This window comes from Pristis pectinata, chromosome 11 (assembly GCF_009764475.1).
Source record: "Pristis pectinata isolate sPriPec2 chromosome 11, sPriPec2.1.pri, whole genome shotgun sequence".
NCBI lineage: Eukaryota > Metazoa > Chordata > Chondrichthyes > Rhinopristiformes > Pristidae > Pristis > Pristis pectinata.
Genome location: NC_067415.1, coordinates 28,306,264 through 28,325,114, shown reverse-complemented (window position 1 = coordinate 28,325,114; position 18,851 = coordinate 28,306,264). Strand labels below are relative to the sequence as shown.

Below are 18,851 nucleotides of genomic sequence, written 5' to 3'. Positions count from 1 at the left end.
ACAGGCCCTTCAGCCCACAATGCTGTGCTGACCTTTAAACCTCGCCTAAGACTATCTAACCCCTTCCTCCCACATATCCCTCTATTTTAAATTCTTCCATATGCTTATCTAGTAATCTCTTGAATTTGACCAATGTACCTGCCTCCACCACCGCCCCAGGCAACACATTCCATGCCCCAACCACTCTCTGGGTAAAAAAACCTTCCTCTGATATCTCCCTTGAACTTCCCACCCATTACTTTAAAGCCATGCCCTCTTGTATTGAGCATTGGTGTCCTGGGAAAGAGGCGCTGACTGTCCATTCTATCTATTCCTCTTAATATTTTGTACACCTCTATCATGTCTCCTCTCATCCTCCTTCTCTCCAAAGAGTAAAGCCCTAGCTCCTTTAGTATCTCCTCATAATTCATACTCCCTAAACCAGGCAGCACCCTGGTAAATCTCTGCACCCTCTCCAACGCTTCCGCATCCTTCCTATGATGAGGCGACCAGAACTGGACACAGTACTCTAAGTGTGGTCTAACCAGAGTTTTATAGAGCTGCATCATTACCTCGTGGCTCTTAAACTCAATCCCATGACTTATGAAAGCTAACACCCCATAAGCTTTCTTAATTACCCTATCCACCTGTGAGGCAACTTTCAGGGATCTGTGGATGTGGACCCCCAGATCCCTCTGCTCCTCCACACTACCAAGAATCCTGCCATTAACTTTGTACTCTGCCTTGGAGTTTGTCCTTCCAAAGTGTACCACCTCACACTTCTCTGCATTGAACTCCATCTGAATATTAAGAGAATTATGGAAATGGAGTTTGTAGCAGAAAGTAGGACTGGGGTAAAAAAATTACCCATGATCTTAATGAATAACAGAGCAGGGAGGAACAGATGAACAGCTTAGCTCTCCATCCCTCTTTTATGTTTTTATGTCAACAGCAGAGATATTTGTTGATGAACACACAATGTTTTATTCTTCCTGAAATTTCTCAGCATAATTTGAAGGTTTAGATAACATTCAGGATGAATTGATAAATTGCAAGCTACATCTGTGCCACACAAGAGTCAGGCTGTGACCATCTTCAGCAAGGGAAAGTCTTACCACCTATATATGGCACTCAATGGCATTAACATTGCCAAATACACCAACATTCAATATTCTGTGGATCACCATTGAAGAGAAACTCAAGTGGGGCAACCACGTAAATACTATGGCCACAAGAGCAGGCCAGTAGCTGAATATAATCTGGTGAATGGCTTATCAAACCTTTTCCACTATCCTGCAGACCATGTCACAAGTGAGATGGAACATTCTTCACCTGGCTGAAGAAGTGTTGTTCCAAGGTGCTCAAACACTATCCAGGATTAAGCAGCTCATCTGATTGGTACTCAATCCACCATCCTAAATACTGGGTTGGTTTGAGCTCCAATGTGGACAGTAGTTCCATTGGGAACTGCTGCGCATTCACCCTCCCACCCCCCCTTCCTCCCCCCCCCACCCCCCCCACCCCCCAATCCTCTGTGTTCACACTTCACGTCTGTATTCCGTGACAAGGAAGTCAGAGGCATACTGAAGGCCAGACGCCAGTTCATCTGAATGGATCCCACAGGTGCTGCAGCAAGAAAGAGCAGGACTAGTAATCAGCATAGATGTTGAGTGCAGGCAGCAGATTGGATTGAGCACAATCTTGCCCATTCATGCCCTCATTCACTGGCACATTATGCCTAAAGTGTGAGCCACCTAACTGCAGATACATGCCAAGGTTACTCCAATGGCATCGCTCAAACCCTCAACTCTATGATGCAGGTACATGGGAGGACTATCATCTGCAAGGTTCCGTAAGTCACTCACCAACTCAACTTCAAAATATAGTGCTGATTCTTCATCACTGGGTCTAAATTCAGAACACCCTCCCCAATAGCACTGTATTAATACTGAGGTGGTCTAAAAAGTTATCTTCTACAGTGCATAGTCTTCTCAAGTGGTAAACGCAGGCCTTGCTAACAATACCCATATCATGTGAATGAAAACATAAATCCAGCATTTCCCTTCTCAGTCTGTAAAGGACCAGGATACATCCATCCACAGGTGAGGAGTGGTAATGACAACAGAGGCTGTTAATCTCATAAAGACTTCCATCAGACATTTGCATTTCTTTTATTTATCCATCTCTATCTCTATCACTTTTGAGATAAAAGTTACAATGTAAATACCAGTTGATGATCCACAATGTCTAGATGCCCATGTTAAATATAATCTCTTGGAAATGTGGAAATATCAGCAGAATAAAAAATAAACAATTCTTATTAAAGAGGTTTACCTCTGACTAATAATCTTTGAAAGATTGACAAAGGCTGAGTGGAGCTACATCATCCTGCTTTAAAAGCAAAGCATTAAAATAAACTCGAGAATCTTTGGTCTCACCAACAAAAAGGTAATGAGCCACAATTCTATAAACTCACTCAACACAGCAAATGTCTCCTCTTATCAGTAAAACTGAGTAGATAATACTTACTCAAACATTTCTAACAGCAATTGATAATGTTCCCAAAGACTGATGGGATTAGCTTGACTGTGTCTCCATGTCTACATTAGTGTAATTAAAACGTTCATATACATGTTTAAAAGTATATGAGCACATTAGGATTTTTATCACTTACTGTTGAATGCAAGCATATTGAATTACCCACTATTATGTGCGTAGGAGTTCAGTTTGTATGCTCAGAAAAATCCCAGTTAATCCTACCCATTCAAAAGAGATATAATGAATTGTCCCGTGAAAGGCATCTTATGCTAATAGGATATTATTTTGATGTCAAGGTATTAAGTGCAATACTGAAAGCAACTTTAGGCCCTCATATTATTATTCAAACATGTATTTATTCATGTGCACCTATATTTGTCATAGAATCAATGCAAAAACATTGGGAAGTGAACCTGGCATTTATCTGGAAGCTCTTTTACATCTGAAAAATTAAGAAATCCAAAGTTCAATGCAATGTCCCCATTCAAACACCAGATCCTTTTCATAATACAAAAAGGCACCTCAGATATACAAATTTAGACTTGTGCCATATCCCAAAAGTGGCATTGCTGACATCAGACAAGACCTATTTAGATTCAATTTCTCTTTAATATTAAAAGCATCTGGCTATTCAACACTTGATACTATGTAAATTTTAACTTGCAACTAATAAAATTATAAAGATATAATTACTTTGTACACAAGAATTTGCTCATCTTCCATTAATAAATGAGAAGTGCATGAAACTTTCAAGGGCAATTAATTTTCTCAAGAAAATACTGTGTACATGAATAATCATGTGAGAATTTGCTTTTGAGAGAGAATTAGGAAGGAAGAACACGATGCTCATCATAATATGGTCCAGTGCAAGTGACATAATATAAACCATACAAACTTACTAGAACATGCACATACTTGGAAGTGCTAAAGGAGTCAATAGTTTAATTTAAGGGAGGTGGACACTTCCCTTATCATGCACTTTGTTGATTGATTCTTAATGGCCTGAGGAATCCACAATAAATACTACCCTGCATATATTATCTCAAGGACATATTTTAAAAAAAAGTACACCTAAGCACCATTTTACCAATGTGGTCAATGTTCTTTACCTGCAGCAGATGACAGCTTTACAAGATAAAGCCAGATCTAAAAACGAATTTTGGACTTCATAAGAAAGAGCATAGTTCAATGTGTTTCCATCCAAGACAAGGGCAAGTTCATTCTCTTGCTTCAACGATTCACCCAGGTCTTCACAGTGACGATTAATAGTGTCCCTGGTTGCCTAAAAACAAATGAACATATGTTGAATAATCTTATTCTGCAGCCTATTTCCAGTCCCGCGGGCATCACTGAAGTTATTCCTGCTGCCATTTTCCAAACCGAAAGCAAGCTTCAAAAGCTTAACCTTGCCAGATCAGAATTCAGTCAGCCACTAACTGGAGATTTAATGTGCATTTAACAGTAAAAGAATGTACTAAATTCTTTGACTGAAACAGATTTTAAACACCAGATTTTCTCACTCTCTGAATCCCATTCACTGTGAAATCAAAAGCAGTTTGCACACTATATTTTTGCACTTGTGCTACAACATAATGCTATTCTTAGGATTTTTTTGTTGCCAGGCATCAAAGGGTAATAGAGATGTAAAGTACTGGGTTAAACATTTCTGTTTATGTCCTACTGGTTTTCATAAAAGTATGCTTGATTGCATCATGATAATCTGGACTCACTAAATTATCGGAGATGGTGGAATTTTTTTTTGAAGTACTCTAGGAAAAGAATCAGATTTTCACCAAAAAGGTGAATAAACATAAAAATTAAGATAGTGTTCCGCTCCAGGACTACAGGTTTTTATATCTGGTCAAACAATGTTTATATAGTGCCCAGGAAGTTTTGGATCACAAGTCTATTGTCAGGTCCCTATTACATTAAACTGGTCCAATACTCCAGCAAATCACCAAACAAGCACTGCATCATCAGAAGATAAAGATTTAAAACAAAACTACCAATTCTGCAAATCTGAAATAAAAGCAGAAAATACTGGGAACACTTAGAAGATCAAGCAGCATTTGTGGAAAGAGGAACAGTTAACTTTTCAGGTTGAAGGATTTTAAATGAATTGGGACCTAAATCATGGGGAGCTGAAGTGGCAGGCAACTAGAAGCTCAATGTCACTCGAATTCCCCATTCCTTTCTCACTCGGATTTCTGTGGCTTCCTGCACTGTTACAACAAAGCCCAATGCAAGCTCAAAGCACAAAGACCTCATCTTTCATCTGAGCACTCAATACTGAATTCTCCAATTTTACACAACTTGTTCTTTGTTTATCAGGACTGGCCATTTTTGCCTGCCATTCCTCTCTCTTTTTTTCTTTTATTTGTATATTCTGACCTGCTGGGCATGTCCCAGCAGGCCAAATTATACATTTCCTAGACTTCACAACATCAGTAACACAGTAGACAGACAAAGGAGCTTAACTACCAATTCAATGACCACACTTTTTCACCCTAAGACAGAAGTTCTCCTTGATCCACCCATTGCCCTCACCCAACCTTCTGTGCTACTAACTTGTTTCCTCTTTTCCAGTTCTGATGAAGGATCTGCAACCTAAAACATTAACTGTTTCTCTTTCCACAGATGCTGCCTGACCTACTGAGTTTCTCCTACATTTTCTGTTTTAACTGCATGGTAAATGATGCCCATTTTTCAGGCTATGGACATGAAACTCATTTCTACCTGTTGAATGAATGTTCAAGGTCCCATAGCACCATTTTAAGAGTCGAAATCAGGGAGTTCGGTCAGTGTCTTCAAACAGATTCTGTCCTCTACCAACAGTATGGTTTGGTCAAGGTGTTGATGGGAACAAGAGGCTGAGAAAATCACAAAGGAAATCTACCTTGAAGAAGAGAGACGCCTCATACTCATTGTCAGTGGACAAGGCAAGGCTGGGCCTCACTTAATGACTGCTGAAGCAGGCCTCAACTTTCATGAGAAGACTTGCACCAGTTGCAGGGATTAGATATGCAGGAACATTTTGCTGAAGTGACATCAAAACACATGGATTTCTGCATATCCAGCAGCCAACAGGACCAGGAACAAAAAGCAAGTACCACCACCTAGCACCGAGTTGTATTTAGAGAGGGATGAGCATTTTGATAAAAATACATGACACCACATGGTATATAAAAACAGCAAACTATATTAACTACCAAAATCTTCATTTCTTCTACACTGCACAGACTGATTAGTAGCTTTCTACAGGGAAAGGCTAATGTCTAAATAAAGACTCCATTTTAAAAGGAGAGTAATGAAAATAATACTCATAGAAATAGGTTTAACTTGTCAATAATTCACAAGTCAAGAGTTTTTGAGCTAAACTTTACCAACAGAGCTCTCTAGCTCGGTTTCTCTTCCCACAGATGCAGCTTGATCTACTATTTCCAATGTCTGCAGTTTTTTGATTTTCACCATCATGAGAAATAGATTTGACAGAAATACATTTGAGCACAAGGACAGAATGTCACATTTGTGACGGCTGATACATATTAGGGGAACCAAGGGATATGAGATTAGCACAAAGAGGCACTAGAGATGAAAGATCAGCCGTGACTTTATAGAATGGTGAAGCAGGCATTAGGGCTAAATGGCATACTCATGCTTTTATTTATCCTGTTCTTAAACTGGAAGGGCTCCTGGTCGTTTTCCTATTGCAAAATATCTGCATCACATGAGGCCAATGCGAGGAAAGTCTTTCTCCAAATAGACAAGTGTGTAAGGATTTTGGAATAGTATTGCTTTGATGGGCATAGGGGACAAATGTGCATCTATGATATTCTGTGTTGTAAAAGGGAAACATTGGTTATTATTGTCACATGTAGAGGTACAGTGAAATACTTTGTTTTGCATGCCATTCATTCAGATCATTTCATTACAACCATGCACTGAGGTAGTACAAGGGAAAACAATAACAGAATGCAGAATAAGGTGTTACAGTTACAGAGAAAGTGCAGTGCAGGCAGACAATAAAGTGCAAGGCAATAACAAGATAGATTGTGAGGTCAAGAATCCATCTCATCAAACTAAGGGATCATTCAATAGTCTTATCACAGTGGAATAGAAGCTGTCCTTGAGCCTGGTGGTACGTGCTTTCAGGTTTTTTTTAATATATCTTCTGCCCTATGAGAGGGGGAGGAGAAGAAAGAATGTCTGGGGTGGGTGGGATCTTTACGTTGGCTGCTTTACTGAGGCAGCAAGAAGCGTAGACAGAGTCCAAGGAGGGGAGGCTGGTTTCAGTGATGTGCTGGGCTGCGTCCACAACTCTCTTTCTATGGTGCATCGATAAAAATTGGTGGGGTCAAAGGGGACATGCCAAATTTCTTTAGCCTCCTGAGGAAGTAGAGGTACTGATGAGCTTTCTTGGCCGTGGCGTCCATGTGATTGGAGCAGAACAGGCTATTGGTGACGTTCACGCCTTGGAACTTGAAGCTTTCAACCCTCTCGACCTCAGCATCGTTGATGTAAACAGGAGTGTGTGCACCGTCCCCCTTCCTGAAGTCAATGACCAGCTCTTTTGTTTTGCTGACATTGAGGGAAAGGTTGTTGTCATGACTCCATGCCACTAGGCCCTCTATCTCCTTTCTGTACTCCGACTCATAATTACTTGAGATTTGACCCACTACAGTGGTGTCATCTGCAAACCTGTAGATGGAGTTAAATCAAAATCTGGCCAAGTGGTTGTGAATGTATTTGGAGTGCTGAGGACACAGCCTTGCGGGGCACCAATGTTGAGGATAATTGTGGCAGAGGTGTTGCTGCTTACCCTTACCGATTGCAGTCTGTTGGTCAGGAAGTCAAGGATCCAGTTGCAAAGGTAGCCAAGTCCCAGGTCTCAGAGTTTGGGGATGAGTTTGCTTGGAATTCTAGTATTGAAGGCGGAGCTGTAGTCAATAAACAATAGTCTAATGTAGGTGTCTTTACTGTCCACGTACTCAACAGTCTAGGGCCAAGGAGGTGGCATCTGCAGTGGACCCGTTTCAGCAGTAGGTGAATTGCAGTGGTTCAAGTGGGAAGGGTTTCCCCACTACATTCAATCACTAAATACACCAAATATATTCTTCTTCGATTCCTACTAAAGTTGACCCAAAAAATTTCTTTCAGCTAGGCTTCCCAATTATACACTCATTGCATCAGGGTTCAACAATTTGTTAAGTAAAAGCTACACTGTGCCACAGATCAGATTCTAAAAGGCCAAAGGAATAGCAGTATTCTGAAGGAAGAGGCAAGGAAAATGAGTAAATAATAATTCCAAAGTTTTCATGTGAACTTCTAGACTAGGATAAAAATGGATCTATCCTTTAAATGTATTGGAATACCGGGTGCCAACTCCCAGTTGCTGCTTTTCAGGAAAGCATTAATTTGACATGTCCTTCAAAGAGTCAGAAATAGTACAGTGTGTGAAGTGGAATTAATGGAGACATATTGGGCACTTTTTATGTTTTCTCTAAGGTATGACTGCATTTGCCCAGAACTGCTGTTGATACTCAAGGACCTTCAGCTGCTAAAACAAAGACAATCCCACACAAAACATCGGGCATAAAACACTTTTTGATAGTCTCAGTTGTTGACTACTTCACAGCTCATTGTAGTCATAACTGAATTTAATAATTATAGCTTTTTTAAGCATTTAGTTCAATTAAAATCAGCTCTTATACATGAGATAACTGGCCAGCAAAAACATCTTGCATTAGCAAAATGCCTATTCTTTAAATCTTATCAAAAAGTTTCAGGATTAAATCAGACACTGGGTTTACCTATAATCTACTGCCTTTTTGAAACATGATGTCATTGATCTACAGGTATTCTATTGTGAAATAACTGGTCTCTTTATAAGCAGAATTTTAACGGCAGCGTAGCATCACAAGAAATGTGAACTTCTGTAAATCTTTCATTAGTTATGAAAGGAAGATGGGGAAATTAATTTGATTTTCATCAAGAAATGCCAGAAGAAAGTTATTCCTTAAGTTCATCTATTCAATTATAAACTCACAAGAACTGAAGACATATTTATTATCATGCATCTTCATAATCTGATAGAGCAAGAAAATACTTTTTTTAAAAAAAACTTCTTTTTTGTTGGGGATCTGGCATTAGTGGCAAGGCCAGCATTTATTGCCCATTACTATTTCCCCTTGTGAAGATGGGGATGAGCCACCTTCAATAACCTCTGCTGTCCTGGACAGGATACTCCTACATTGTTGTTCTGTAGGAGTTCCAGGATTTGGATTGTATGCTAATAAATGGAAGAGAAGCATACTTCCAAGTCAGGCTGATGTGCGACTTGAAGGTGGGCATACAGGTGATATTCCCATGTGCCTATTGGCCCTGCCCTTCTTGATGGTAGCTGTGCTGAGTGTGAGGGAGCTGCTGAGAATCCAGTTTGACTGATGGATGGTTTATTTGGCTTGAAAGCTGCCTGCAGCTTATTTTCACTCAGTCACTAAATCACATTTGTAGCCCATCTTTAACATAACAAAGGGCTTTGTAATTGTGAGCTGTGTAAGAAGGTGGAAGAAAGGTTTGGGGAGATGGGTCAAAGGTTGTGACAGTAGGTTAGTTTTTAAGCAGAAGGTGTGAAAAGGTTAGGCTTCAGAGAAAGACTTAAGAAATGGGTTCCAGAGTGTGTGCAAGATGGCTAACAGCTCTGGTAGAGACAGGGAAATGCAAGGGAGAAAAGCACAGGAGATCAAAATTAGGGAAAAAAGAAATCAGAGGATACAAACACAGCAGGGAGGAAACTGCATAGTTAAGGAGCATTGTAGCATGAAGAAGAAAGCCAAGGTGATGAATTTGATGTATTAATGAATCAAAGGGCCTATAAAGATTAGCAAGGGATAGAGCAGTCAGATTTTGCATGAGCTTTGGGCTGCAGAGCTCTAGATCAAATGAAATGGAGTAGAACAGAGCTCACGAGTCGAGCAAGGAAAGTCTTGGAAAAATCACATAGGCAGTGCTAATATGAATAAGTGAAGTTCAGGTGACACTGTAGGTAATAGTTCATGCAGTTAGATGATTGGTGCAACATTTTAATCTCAACTAGGAACCACTTGGAGTAAGATCAAGAAGTTATGTACCAATGGCTTGACCTGAAATGAGGGGGTGTACAAGTTAACATAGATCTTTGTAGTAATTTTGAGCTGGAAGAAATGGCTGCTAATCATGAAATAATTATGGAACCCAGAACACGAACAGTAACACAGACTTGCAGAAAAATAAATGAAATAATACAATAGGCTATTTGACCTATTGTGTTCACCGAGAACTATTTAGAAGAACTGACTTCTGAAGCCCTGGTTCATACTCTTGTAGATTAAAGCACTGCAAGAGTTCATTCGGTAATTTTTAAATGCAATGAGGGTTTCTGCCTCCAACACCCTTTTAGTCATGCCCTGGTATCTACAGGTGATGGACAATTTAAGATAGAGACAACTTGTAGAAGGTAGAATTTCTAGTTCAATTTCTCCCTGACCTTCAAGTCAGAGACAATGGTCTACAGTCCTATACAAGGCCACAACCTTTTCGGTGTTCTTGAAGTATGGTCAAGTGTTGCTCTAATGGAGGAGAGAAGCAAAGCTAGGTTTGAATAATAACCTCACTCTGCTTGAAGCATTCTATTCTGGAGCATAATTGGGAATGATTTGGAAACAGATTAACCTGTCACTTCAGCTAAGGTATGTAAGGGAAAGAGACTAAACAGGAATGAACTACTTTTCACAAGTAATAAAATAAAAAAAGTCAAATGACCAATTTAAAATGACAGTAACTATTCACTACCTCACATATCAATTTAGTGATTACATTTGAGACAAATAGTACAGATGTGAGGAATGGCATATCACTTTTAAAAGATATCTGGAGGACACATCTCATCACATCAATTCAAAAATAAACAAAGTCTTTTGTCAGCTTTATTAAATTATCTCTAAGGGCATTTCAGCAATCCAGAGAAACAGCATTTCTTAAATCATAACAGCTGCCAGAAGTAGTCACATGTTAAAGTCTTGTAAATTTCTACGTACTGTTCAAATAAATCAAATCCTCACAGGACAAAGTAGGAACAAAAGGCACAATAGAAACCATTGTGCATCTGCCCATTGGAACATGGCCCCATAGCAAGTAAGCAGCTAATCAGTGCAGCCTACAGGCCCAGTGCTATGTGTGGTCTTAGCTGCAGGCTGCATCCTGAATCTCTGTAAGAAGTCATGTAATGACATGTACTTTACGTTTTCTCACCTTCAAGTGCCGTGGTAAAGGCAATCCTGGATTATCATAATTACAGTGGTTTAACATTGCTGTATATTAGCACTTATACATTGTCCTGATCATGAAAAAATAAATCCAGCTTCGGATGTTGGAATTAGTCACAATCAAATATATATTCAACACTTTTGCTCAATCTGTTCAGGGATTAGAGCTAAAACAGTGGAAATGAATCTCCCAACCTTCTATAATTTGCCATTTAGTAGCTTTGCACTGAAAAGTATCTGCATGCAGTAAGAACTCAAAGACAATTTAATCTCAAGTCTCTGGCAGGTTTTGTTTGTGAATGCCACAAAACAAATTTCACAACGTCAGTGATAATGAACCTGATTCTGATGTTTTAATATTAAAATGTAAACCCCGTAACCACATAAGTGCTGGCTACAGCAATGTCTAAATGATTCACAATAAGAATTAAAATGGGGTAAGGCACTGCCAATTTAACATCTAAGATATTAAACTATTTTCAAATTGTTATCCTTTATCAAGTTGGAATAAATAAAAACAAACGCTTTTTTTTCTGCTGTCCTGGCGGTTCTGGCAGTTAGATTAAGGTCCACAAGGAAAACTGGTGTCAAAAAAAAGGTCTGGGGTAACTGGAATATTTACGCATCAAGCCATCAGTGAAGTTTTTAAGCTTTTAAATTTAGTGAATTTCGCAACTACTATCGACTCCTAATACTTGACTTCTGCAATTGTTATTTTTAAGATATTTCTTCTTGGGCAAAGATACAATCCATAAACCAAATAAATTGACTGCAATTTTTCTGAACAAGTTACTGGTCTTCACACCCTCTAAGAAAAGCTACATGCATTAACTGTTTTAAGTTCAGAAGAACATACACAAGTTCAAATGGATTTACCATCACTCTTGTACAGTTGACAGAATATCACTCATGAATAGGAGCACCTATTGCTTTAACTATCAATCAAACCAATGCACATCTGTGACATCAAAACCGAAAATCTTTGGCATTTTTAAAGCCACACCATTAACACCTTGTGTTTTATTTTTGACAACTAAAAAGTAATATGCTAAACTCCCAGGAATATTGTCAAAATGGAACAAAGTACAGAAATAAGTGTTCAAAGCTAAAATAAAATGATTGCACTGAATTACATCAGAAATTTAAAAAAATTCTAAGTAATTATGCAACAATATCAACTCCAAAACATGCATTAGTTAAACTAAAAAAAAACTTGGAATTAATGTAGTTAATGGAAGAACATCACTGGCACTGGACCCTTCAGTTTCTCTCCAGTGCACTGATTCATGAAGATTCTCTCCAAGCAGTGTATAATTCCTTCCCATGGGACTTTTAGATTGGCACTACATTATATAGTAAGAAGAGACCCCATTCTGAATTAACCAACAGATGATTAGTTCTGTATATCAGTACATATAAAGTTTCTCAACAATGAAATGTGCAAGCACATCCACTTGAGAACAGCAGGAATTACTGGTGTTGTGATAAACTGTTCAATACTTAAAAGTTTATTAATTAGTCATATGGCCAGTTGAGAGCTTTTGTTGTGGTAGGATGGGGATAGGGTGATATTTAAAGTGGGGCATGTGAGGTAATGAGGGTGGGTGCAAATGTTAAAACAAGTAAACCTCAAGTGAGTACAGGAATCTTAACTTCTTGGGATCCGAACTGATAGAAGTGTTACTACAAAGAACTCATTTAATCACAAGGGTCTCAAGAAAGGACTGGAGAGATCAGAGTGAAATGCAGAAATCTCACAACTGTGTAAAATGGGCTATAACTGAAAACAAGTCCCATTAACAGCCATGCTATTTTGCCTTTAAGTAGCTCACTTTGCATACTGGTTTAAAAACTCAATTGGTTGCTTTCATAAATGCCAATAACTGCAGATGTAACTTTCAAGCTGTAATACCAAATCACCTAGGTTTTCTTTCTCTTGTTACTGCAGCAACAGTAGCCGTGCTGATCTATGACCTTCAGATGACAAATTAAGATAGCCACAGTTTCTTTTGCCTTGTCAGTTGAACTAACTGCATGACAATTATGGATTCCTAGCTGTATAATGCGAGTTCTATATACATCAGTCATGTGCATTAACATCCATCTCCTCTACAGTTGCCATGCAAGGTCAAGTCATGCTGATTCTTAGACAGGAAAACTTAGTAATTTCAAGTCATTGTTTTGGAGGCTCCTGATTTCTTGCTAAGTGTCGATGTCACCTTTAAAGACACAAGCTGCTGGAGCTTTAGTTCAACATTTGCAACATGGCCATGGATGGATAGTGGTATCATAATCTCAATTTAAAATGAATCTGTAGTTCCACCTAATTAACTTAGTGTAGGCAAGATTAGTTACTTTCAACCCCTGATCTGAAGTGTATCACCGGGCCAATTTTAAGGAAGCAAGTAGTTTCATTTTCTGAATTTTAATTTCAGTTTCTCCTTTTCCTCATCTACCTTCCCTTCTCAATATGACAATCCCATGACCATAATGCATCAGAACAGAATAGTACGCAAAGCAGGTTATGCACAGTGACAATCTGTGGAATGCTGACAGAAAGTATTTGTCCAGTCAAAATCTAACAGAGTTGAAAACAAGTCAATTTTTAAAGAAATTACATTCCTCACCTTGAGATTTGTTAGCCATTATTCATTAAAAACTTCCCACATATGGAATTGAGTTTAATTAAAAAAGACATCTAGATTTTTGACGAGAATTTACACATCATCTCCTCCTTTACAATTCTAAAGACATTAAGATTTAGACATCAGGCTTGGAAAATTCTCTCTGCTTCTGCAAGATTTGAGCACTGATAAGCTCATAGAATCTAAAATAAGCATGATTAAGAAGGGGTGAAAACAAAAGTTTGGAGACAGGAGAGACTGCAGATGCTGGAATCTGGAGTAATTAATGAGTTGTTGGAGGAACTCAGTGGGTCAGGCAGCATCTATGGAGGAAAAGTGGACAGGTGACTTTTCGGGTCAAGACCCTTCACCTTGACTGGGTCCAGAACTAAAGTTTGTGTGTCTCTCATTGGAAATGTGGTTTCTATTTATGATTCTTAACTTTTTGCAACTAAGTATGTGTACAATTACTTGCATTTCTCAGCTATTGTCTTATTCCCACATTTCATACTACAAAGCTTCTGTCTAGGAATTTTAGTTTTATTATTAAAAGCATGGAAGAAAATGCAATACAACTCCTTTACAGGGAGCATCAACAAGAGTACATTCATGCCTGTGAAGCATTTAAGACATTCTGCTAATATTACGTGGACTATATAAATGTAAGTTTCTAGATGTCAGTAACACAAATTCTATGATTCTTAACTTTGTGTAAGAAAATAATTGAACATCTTCATGCATTTCTCAGCTGATATCATCTTGTTGACATTTTTTTTTATGATATCCAAATAAATTATGAAGGAGAAATCAGGATCAGTCCATCTGATAATTTTTACCTTGTGATCTTCGCAGATTATGATATGTGAGTCCCAAGCTTTTAGCTTATTTACATTTAACTGACATTATTGCACAAAGAGAAGTGATGATTGAAGGAAAGATAATTTCTATTGCATCCAATAAATCAGACCTCTCTTCTATTAGTGGCACAATAATGGAAATGTAAAGTACAGCTTCTTTGGCAAATGTCAAAAACAATCATGTTCTTGTTATGAAGAGAACAAAGAAATATTTCAGATAATATCTGATGTAAAAAAGTTATTGCTGATCCTAGGAAAAGATGAACCTTCCAGGGATCCTTTTTGGTACAGGGAAAATGATAACACAGTCCATCTCAAATGTTTGCAAATACTTCTGGTTAGAAAGATATTCCACCGTATTATGTTATTGATAAAGCAGTTATGGTGGAAGATGATACCACATTGTTCTAAAAGATCTGAGTTCCTGAATATAATAATTATTTTATACACTTTGAATAACCAAGACTCCAAGGAAGTAAAATTTTCAATCCAAGTTTAATTGTGTGGTTGATTTTGGTTCATGACTCAAACTCAAGTTATGTAACTATTCACTGCAGCAACCCCCACCCACCCCCACCCTGCTAGTTTACAGATAATTTAACCATATTCCATCAAAATACTTTAAAATTATTGGAAGTTGCTGGGCTAAACAAAGAAACTTTAATCTGATTTTAGGTCTGAAAAGAAAAAGTCTGTGGATGCTGTACTGTGATACTCAGTGTCTGGCTTAACATTTCTGCTTTCCAAAGCTTGTTCTGCAACTTGAACACAAGGCCAAGCAGCATCCATACAAAGAGAAACAGAGTAAGCATTTCAGGTAAGCATCAGTAGAATTTGCATGCTCCATTTCCATTAGGGGGTCATTTCATTACAAATTAGGAATTCTATTCACTTGAACAGTGAATAGATTAAAATACTGGAAAACAATTGCTAGCCTGTTTATAAGCTCACCATACACACATAAATTTCACCAGGATCTTAAAAGGGTGTGGTGTACATGCAGCTGTCTACATCAATGGTGCTGAGGTCGAGAAGGTTGAGAGCTTCAAGTTCCTGGGAGTGAACATCACCAACAGCCTGTCCTGGTCAAATCATGTAGATGCCATGGCTAAGAAAGCTCACCAGCGCCTCTACTTCCTCAGGAGGCTAAAGAAATTTGGTTTGTCCCTGTTGGATTCAACTGTTTTAATTAGTTTTTTAAACACGTATAATGCTTAATACACTTCAAGTGGCAGCACAAAGAATAGCCGCTTACTAGCTTATTGGTTCGTCCATCAGGTGAATATGTGGTTTTTTCATTGGTTGGTTTGGCCACAAGTATCTAATAGGTTTCCTGATTGGACTATTGTTAGCTAAAGAGCATCTCTTATCTCAGGTATAAAAGGTGTCATTTTTTGTTAATCTCTCTCTTGCTCGTCTCCCCTGGCCTGAGCTCATCTTTTGTTCCCTTTGTCTCGGCTAATCAAAGCTAGTGCCATGTGCTCTGTGACTGTTTCTTTGTTTTAAACTTTCCAATAAAACTTTGAAGCACCAAGTTGTTTTCAACTCATTCCTGGATTCCTGAAAGAACCTGTGGATTCGAAAATAACTGGATCCGACATCCCCTTTGACTCTCACCAACTTTTACCAATGCACCATAGAAAGCATCCTATCTGGATGTATCATGGCTTGGTAGGGCAACTGCTCTGCCCAGGACCGCAAGAAACTGCAGACAGTTGTGGACACAGCCCAGCGCATCACGGACACCAGCCTCCCCTCCTCGGACTCTTTCTTTACCTCTTGCTGTCTTGGTGAAGCAGTCAGCATAATCAAAGACCCCACCCACCCGGGTCAGTCTCTCTTCTCTCCTCTTCCATCGGGTAGAAGATACAGGAGCCTGAGGGCACGTACCACCAGACTTAAGGACAGCTTCAACCCCACTGTGATAAGACTATTGAATGGTTCCCTTATACGACGAGATGGACTCTGACCTCACGATCTACCTTGTTGTGACCTTGCACCTTATTGCACTACACTTTACTCTGTACTGTTATTGTTTTTACCTGTACTACATCAATGCACTCTGTACTAACTCAATGTAACTGCATTGTGTAATGAATTGACCTGTATGATCGGTATGCAAGACAAGTTTTTCATTGCACCTTGGTACAAGTGACAATAATAAACCAATACCAATATGGGACCTGTCACATGACTGTTCAACCCTTGTTTCAAGCCATGGTACTCTGGACTGAATGACTCACTGCTGTATCCCTTGCAGTCCTTCCATCATTCACAATGCACAAGTCAGGAGTGCGATGGAATATTCTCCATTTAGTTGGATGAGCACAGCACTAACAAACTTAAACTCCTTGATATAATCAAGTCCCTGGGTGCCTTGTTTAGTTCCCAGTTCTCCAGCCCAAACATGCACCACTTCCAAATGTGGCACAATATCACTGCAGTGAATACCACTCATGGCTTCTTCAGCAGAACCTCCCAAACTTGCAGTCTCTACCACCTAGAAGGGCAAGACAATAAAAAGATGGAAACTCCCCTCTAAGTTGCACTCCCCCCCAGACTTGGAAATACATAGCCACTTCTTTGTCACTGCATTGGCAAAACTACCTCAAAGGCAATTAGAGATGATCCTTGGCAGAGCAATCTATATCCCCATAAACAAATTTTAATAAACTATGTCCAGAAATACTCCAGTCAGATATTTTTCTTTTTAACTGGAGTCATCTGTCAGCATAAATCAATGAGGTTCTTAACTGAGAGGAAAATCCAGAAGGCTGTGAATACTTGGCCATTGACACATTCAAGAAACAGAAAGAAATTTTTTAGCACTCCAGGGACACATAAATAGAATAATGCTGGAAGACTAGCCATGATCTCTTTGAGTGACAGTATATTGGAGAGGCTGTATGACTTCATCCTACTCCTGCTTTTATTTCTTATGCTCTTGTAAAGAATAATGTTATCTGCTTTTGGTATGTTGTTTAAGCAATACACGTTGATCATGACAACTTCATAATACTGCTCTCTACCAAATAGTCCCATGGCATCTTTTAAATCTGATTGGTGTCTTGGATAACCTGTCCAGATTCTCCTCATCCTTTCTTACAAGTCAACATGTTTCCAACTTGCACTCCAGCTCAGTAACTCTGAACTGGACAGATTTAAGGGGAAATCAGGTTTGGTCAGAAAAATCTCATGACCTGCAAAGATCTCACATAGTATTGGCCAGACACACAACACATTCTGCCAAATCTTAGTTTACATTTTACTTGTTAGTCTCTGGGAAGTTCTTTTTAAGAAAAATTAAATATTCACCTGACCACTAAAACACAAGACAAAATGACAAATATTTACTGCATCAAATTTCCATGAACAAGCACTGGGGATAAGACACTGATAGCACCACCTCCTCCTGTACCAAAATAGTGGTTTCTGAACCCAATTCCATTCTTTCATGTCAAGAAAAAGAAGTGCTAAATTTGAGTGGGTCAAAGATAAGCTACACAAATCATTCCTTTCAGTTAAACCCAAAACACGTCTAAGATCATCAACCCCACGTACAACTGGTTCTAAATACTGGTTCAACAACACGTGCAGTTTCAAGGAGATCACTATTACTCTTTGTTGCATTGCCATGGCTAATCATAAGAGAAATTTTGTAATTGCAACAAAGTCCTTCTTTTGAAGATGGCTGCAGAAAAAATAACTATTGACAAGTTGAATAAATGAAACATAACTGAGCTGGCGCCCAGACGTGGTGATAATATTCAAAATGTAGTCTCATCAGTGAATTACATCAGGTTAACGAAATCACCTTCTAGGGCTCTGATACTTTTCTTCAATACACTGCCTTGCCTCCCCACGCCCTGCCCTGTCACTCATATCCTTGTGGATTCCATCATGTTTCACCTGTTCCAGATTCCTTGTAAGCACTTAATGCTTTGACTTCCTTTACAACACGTGTTTTACTGACCTCTACATCTGTTATATCTGTTGCCTGGATTTGGAATTTGCCCAAGGCCTTTACCTGTGAAGACTGAACTGCAGCATTTATTAAACACATCTGACATTTCCTGATCCTCTAGATTTCTTCCCATCTTGAATTCACCTTCAATCTCAAGCTAATTTTTTAATGCTTTCAAACACTTACTGCTGTTTTCCAATTCAGAACCAACTTCAGTACCATGTTTAACTTCCACTACTTTTTAAAGTCTATTTTGACACTACTCATCCAATGTGATGCACATCATTACACCACACACACAATTTTATTTTCAAAGTTCGTTTACAATGATCTTTAATATAATAGTTTAGTAGTTCTGCTTGCCACTTAATTCTTACAAGACATTCTCTCACTGATCAGAAGTTTGCTTCATTATTGAGGCCACTGAATTTTACATTAGTTATCAATAATAGTGAATATTAGATACAATAAAGAGACCTATCAGACACTTTGTGCTGAAAACATCTATTTTTAATGCTGATATTATTTCAAGTCACCTCTTCTAAACCAATAATATTTATCACTATCATGCCTTTTGGATATGCAG

The 18,851-nt window shown here is 38.7% G+C and overlaps 1 protein-coding gene across 1 annotated transcript in view; it reads right to left on the bottom strand.

Annotated features, from left to right (window-relative positions):
- The window catches only part of atp8a2 (ATPase phospholipid transporting 8A2), a 371,705-nt gene that overhangs the window by 122,503 nt on the left and 230,351 nt on the right, over positions 1-18,851 (bottom strand). The window contains exon 27 of the mRNA XM_052026103.1: positions 3,627-3,799. Within this exon, the coding sequence (XP_051882063.1) occupies positions 3,627-3,799 (173 nt within the window). The remainder of the gene's footprint in view (positions 1-3,626; positions 3,800-18,851) is intronic.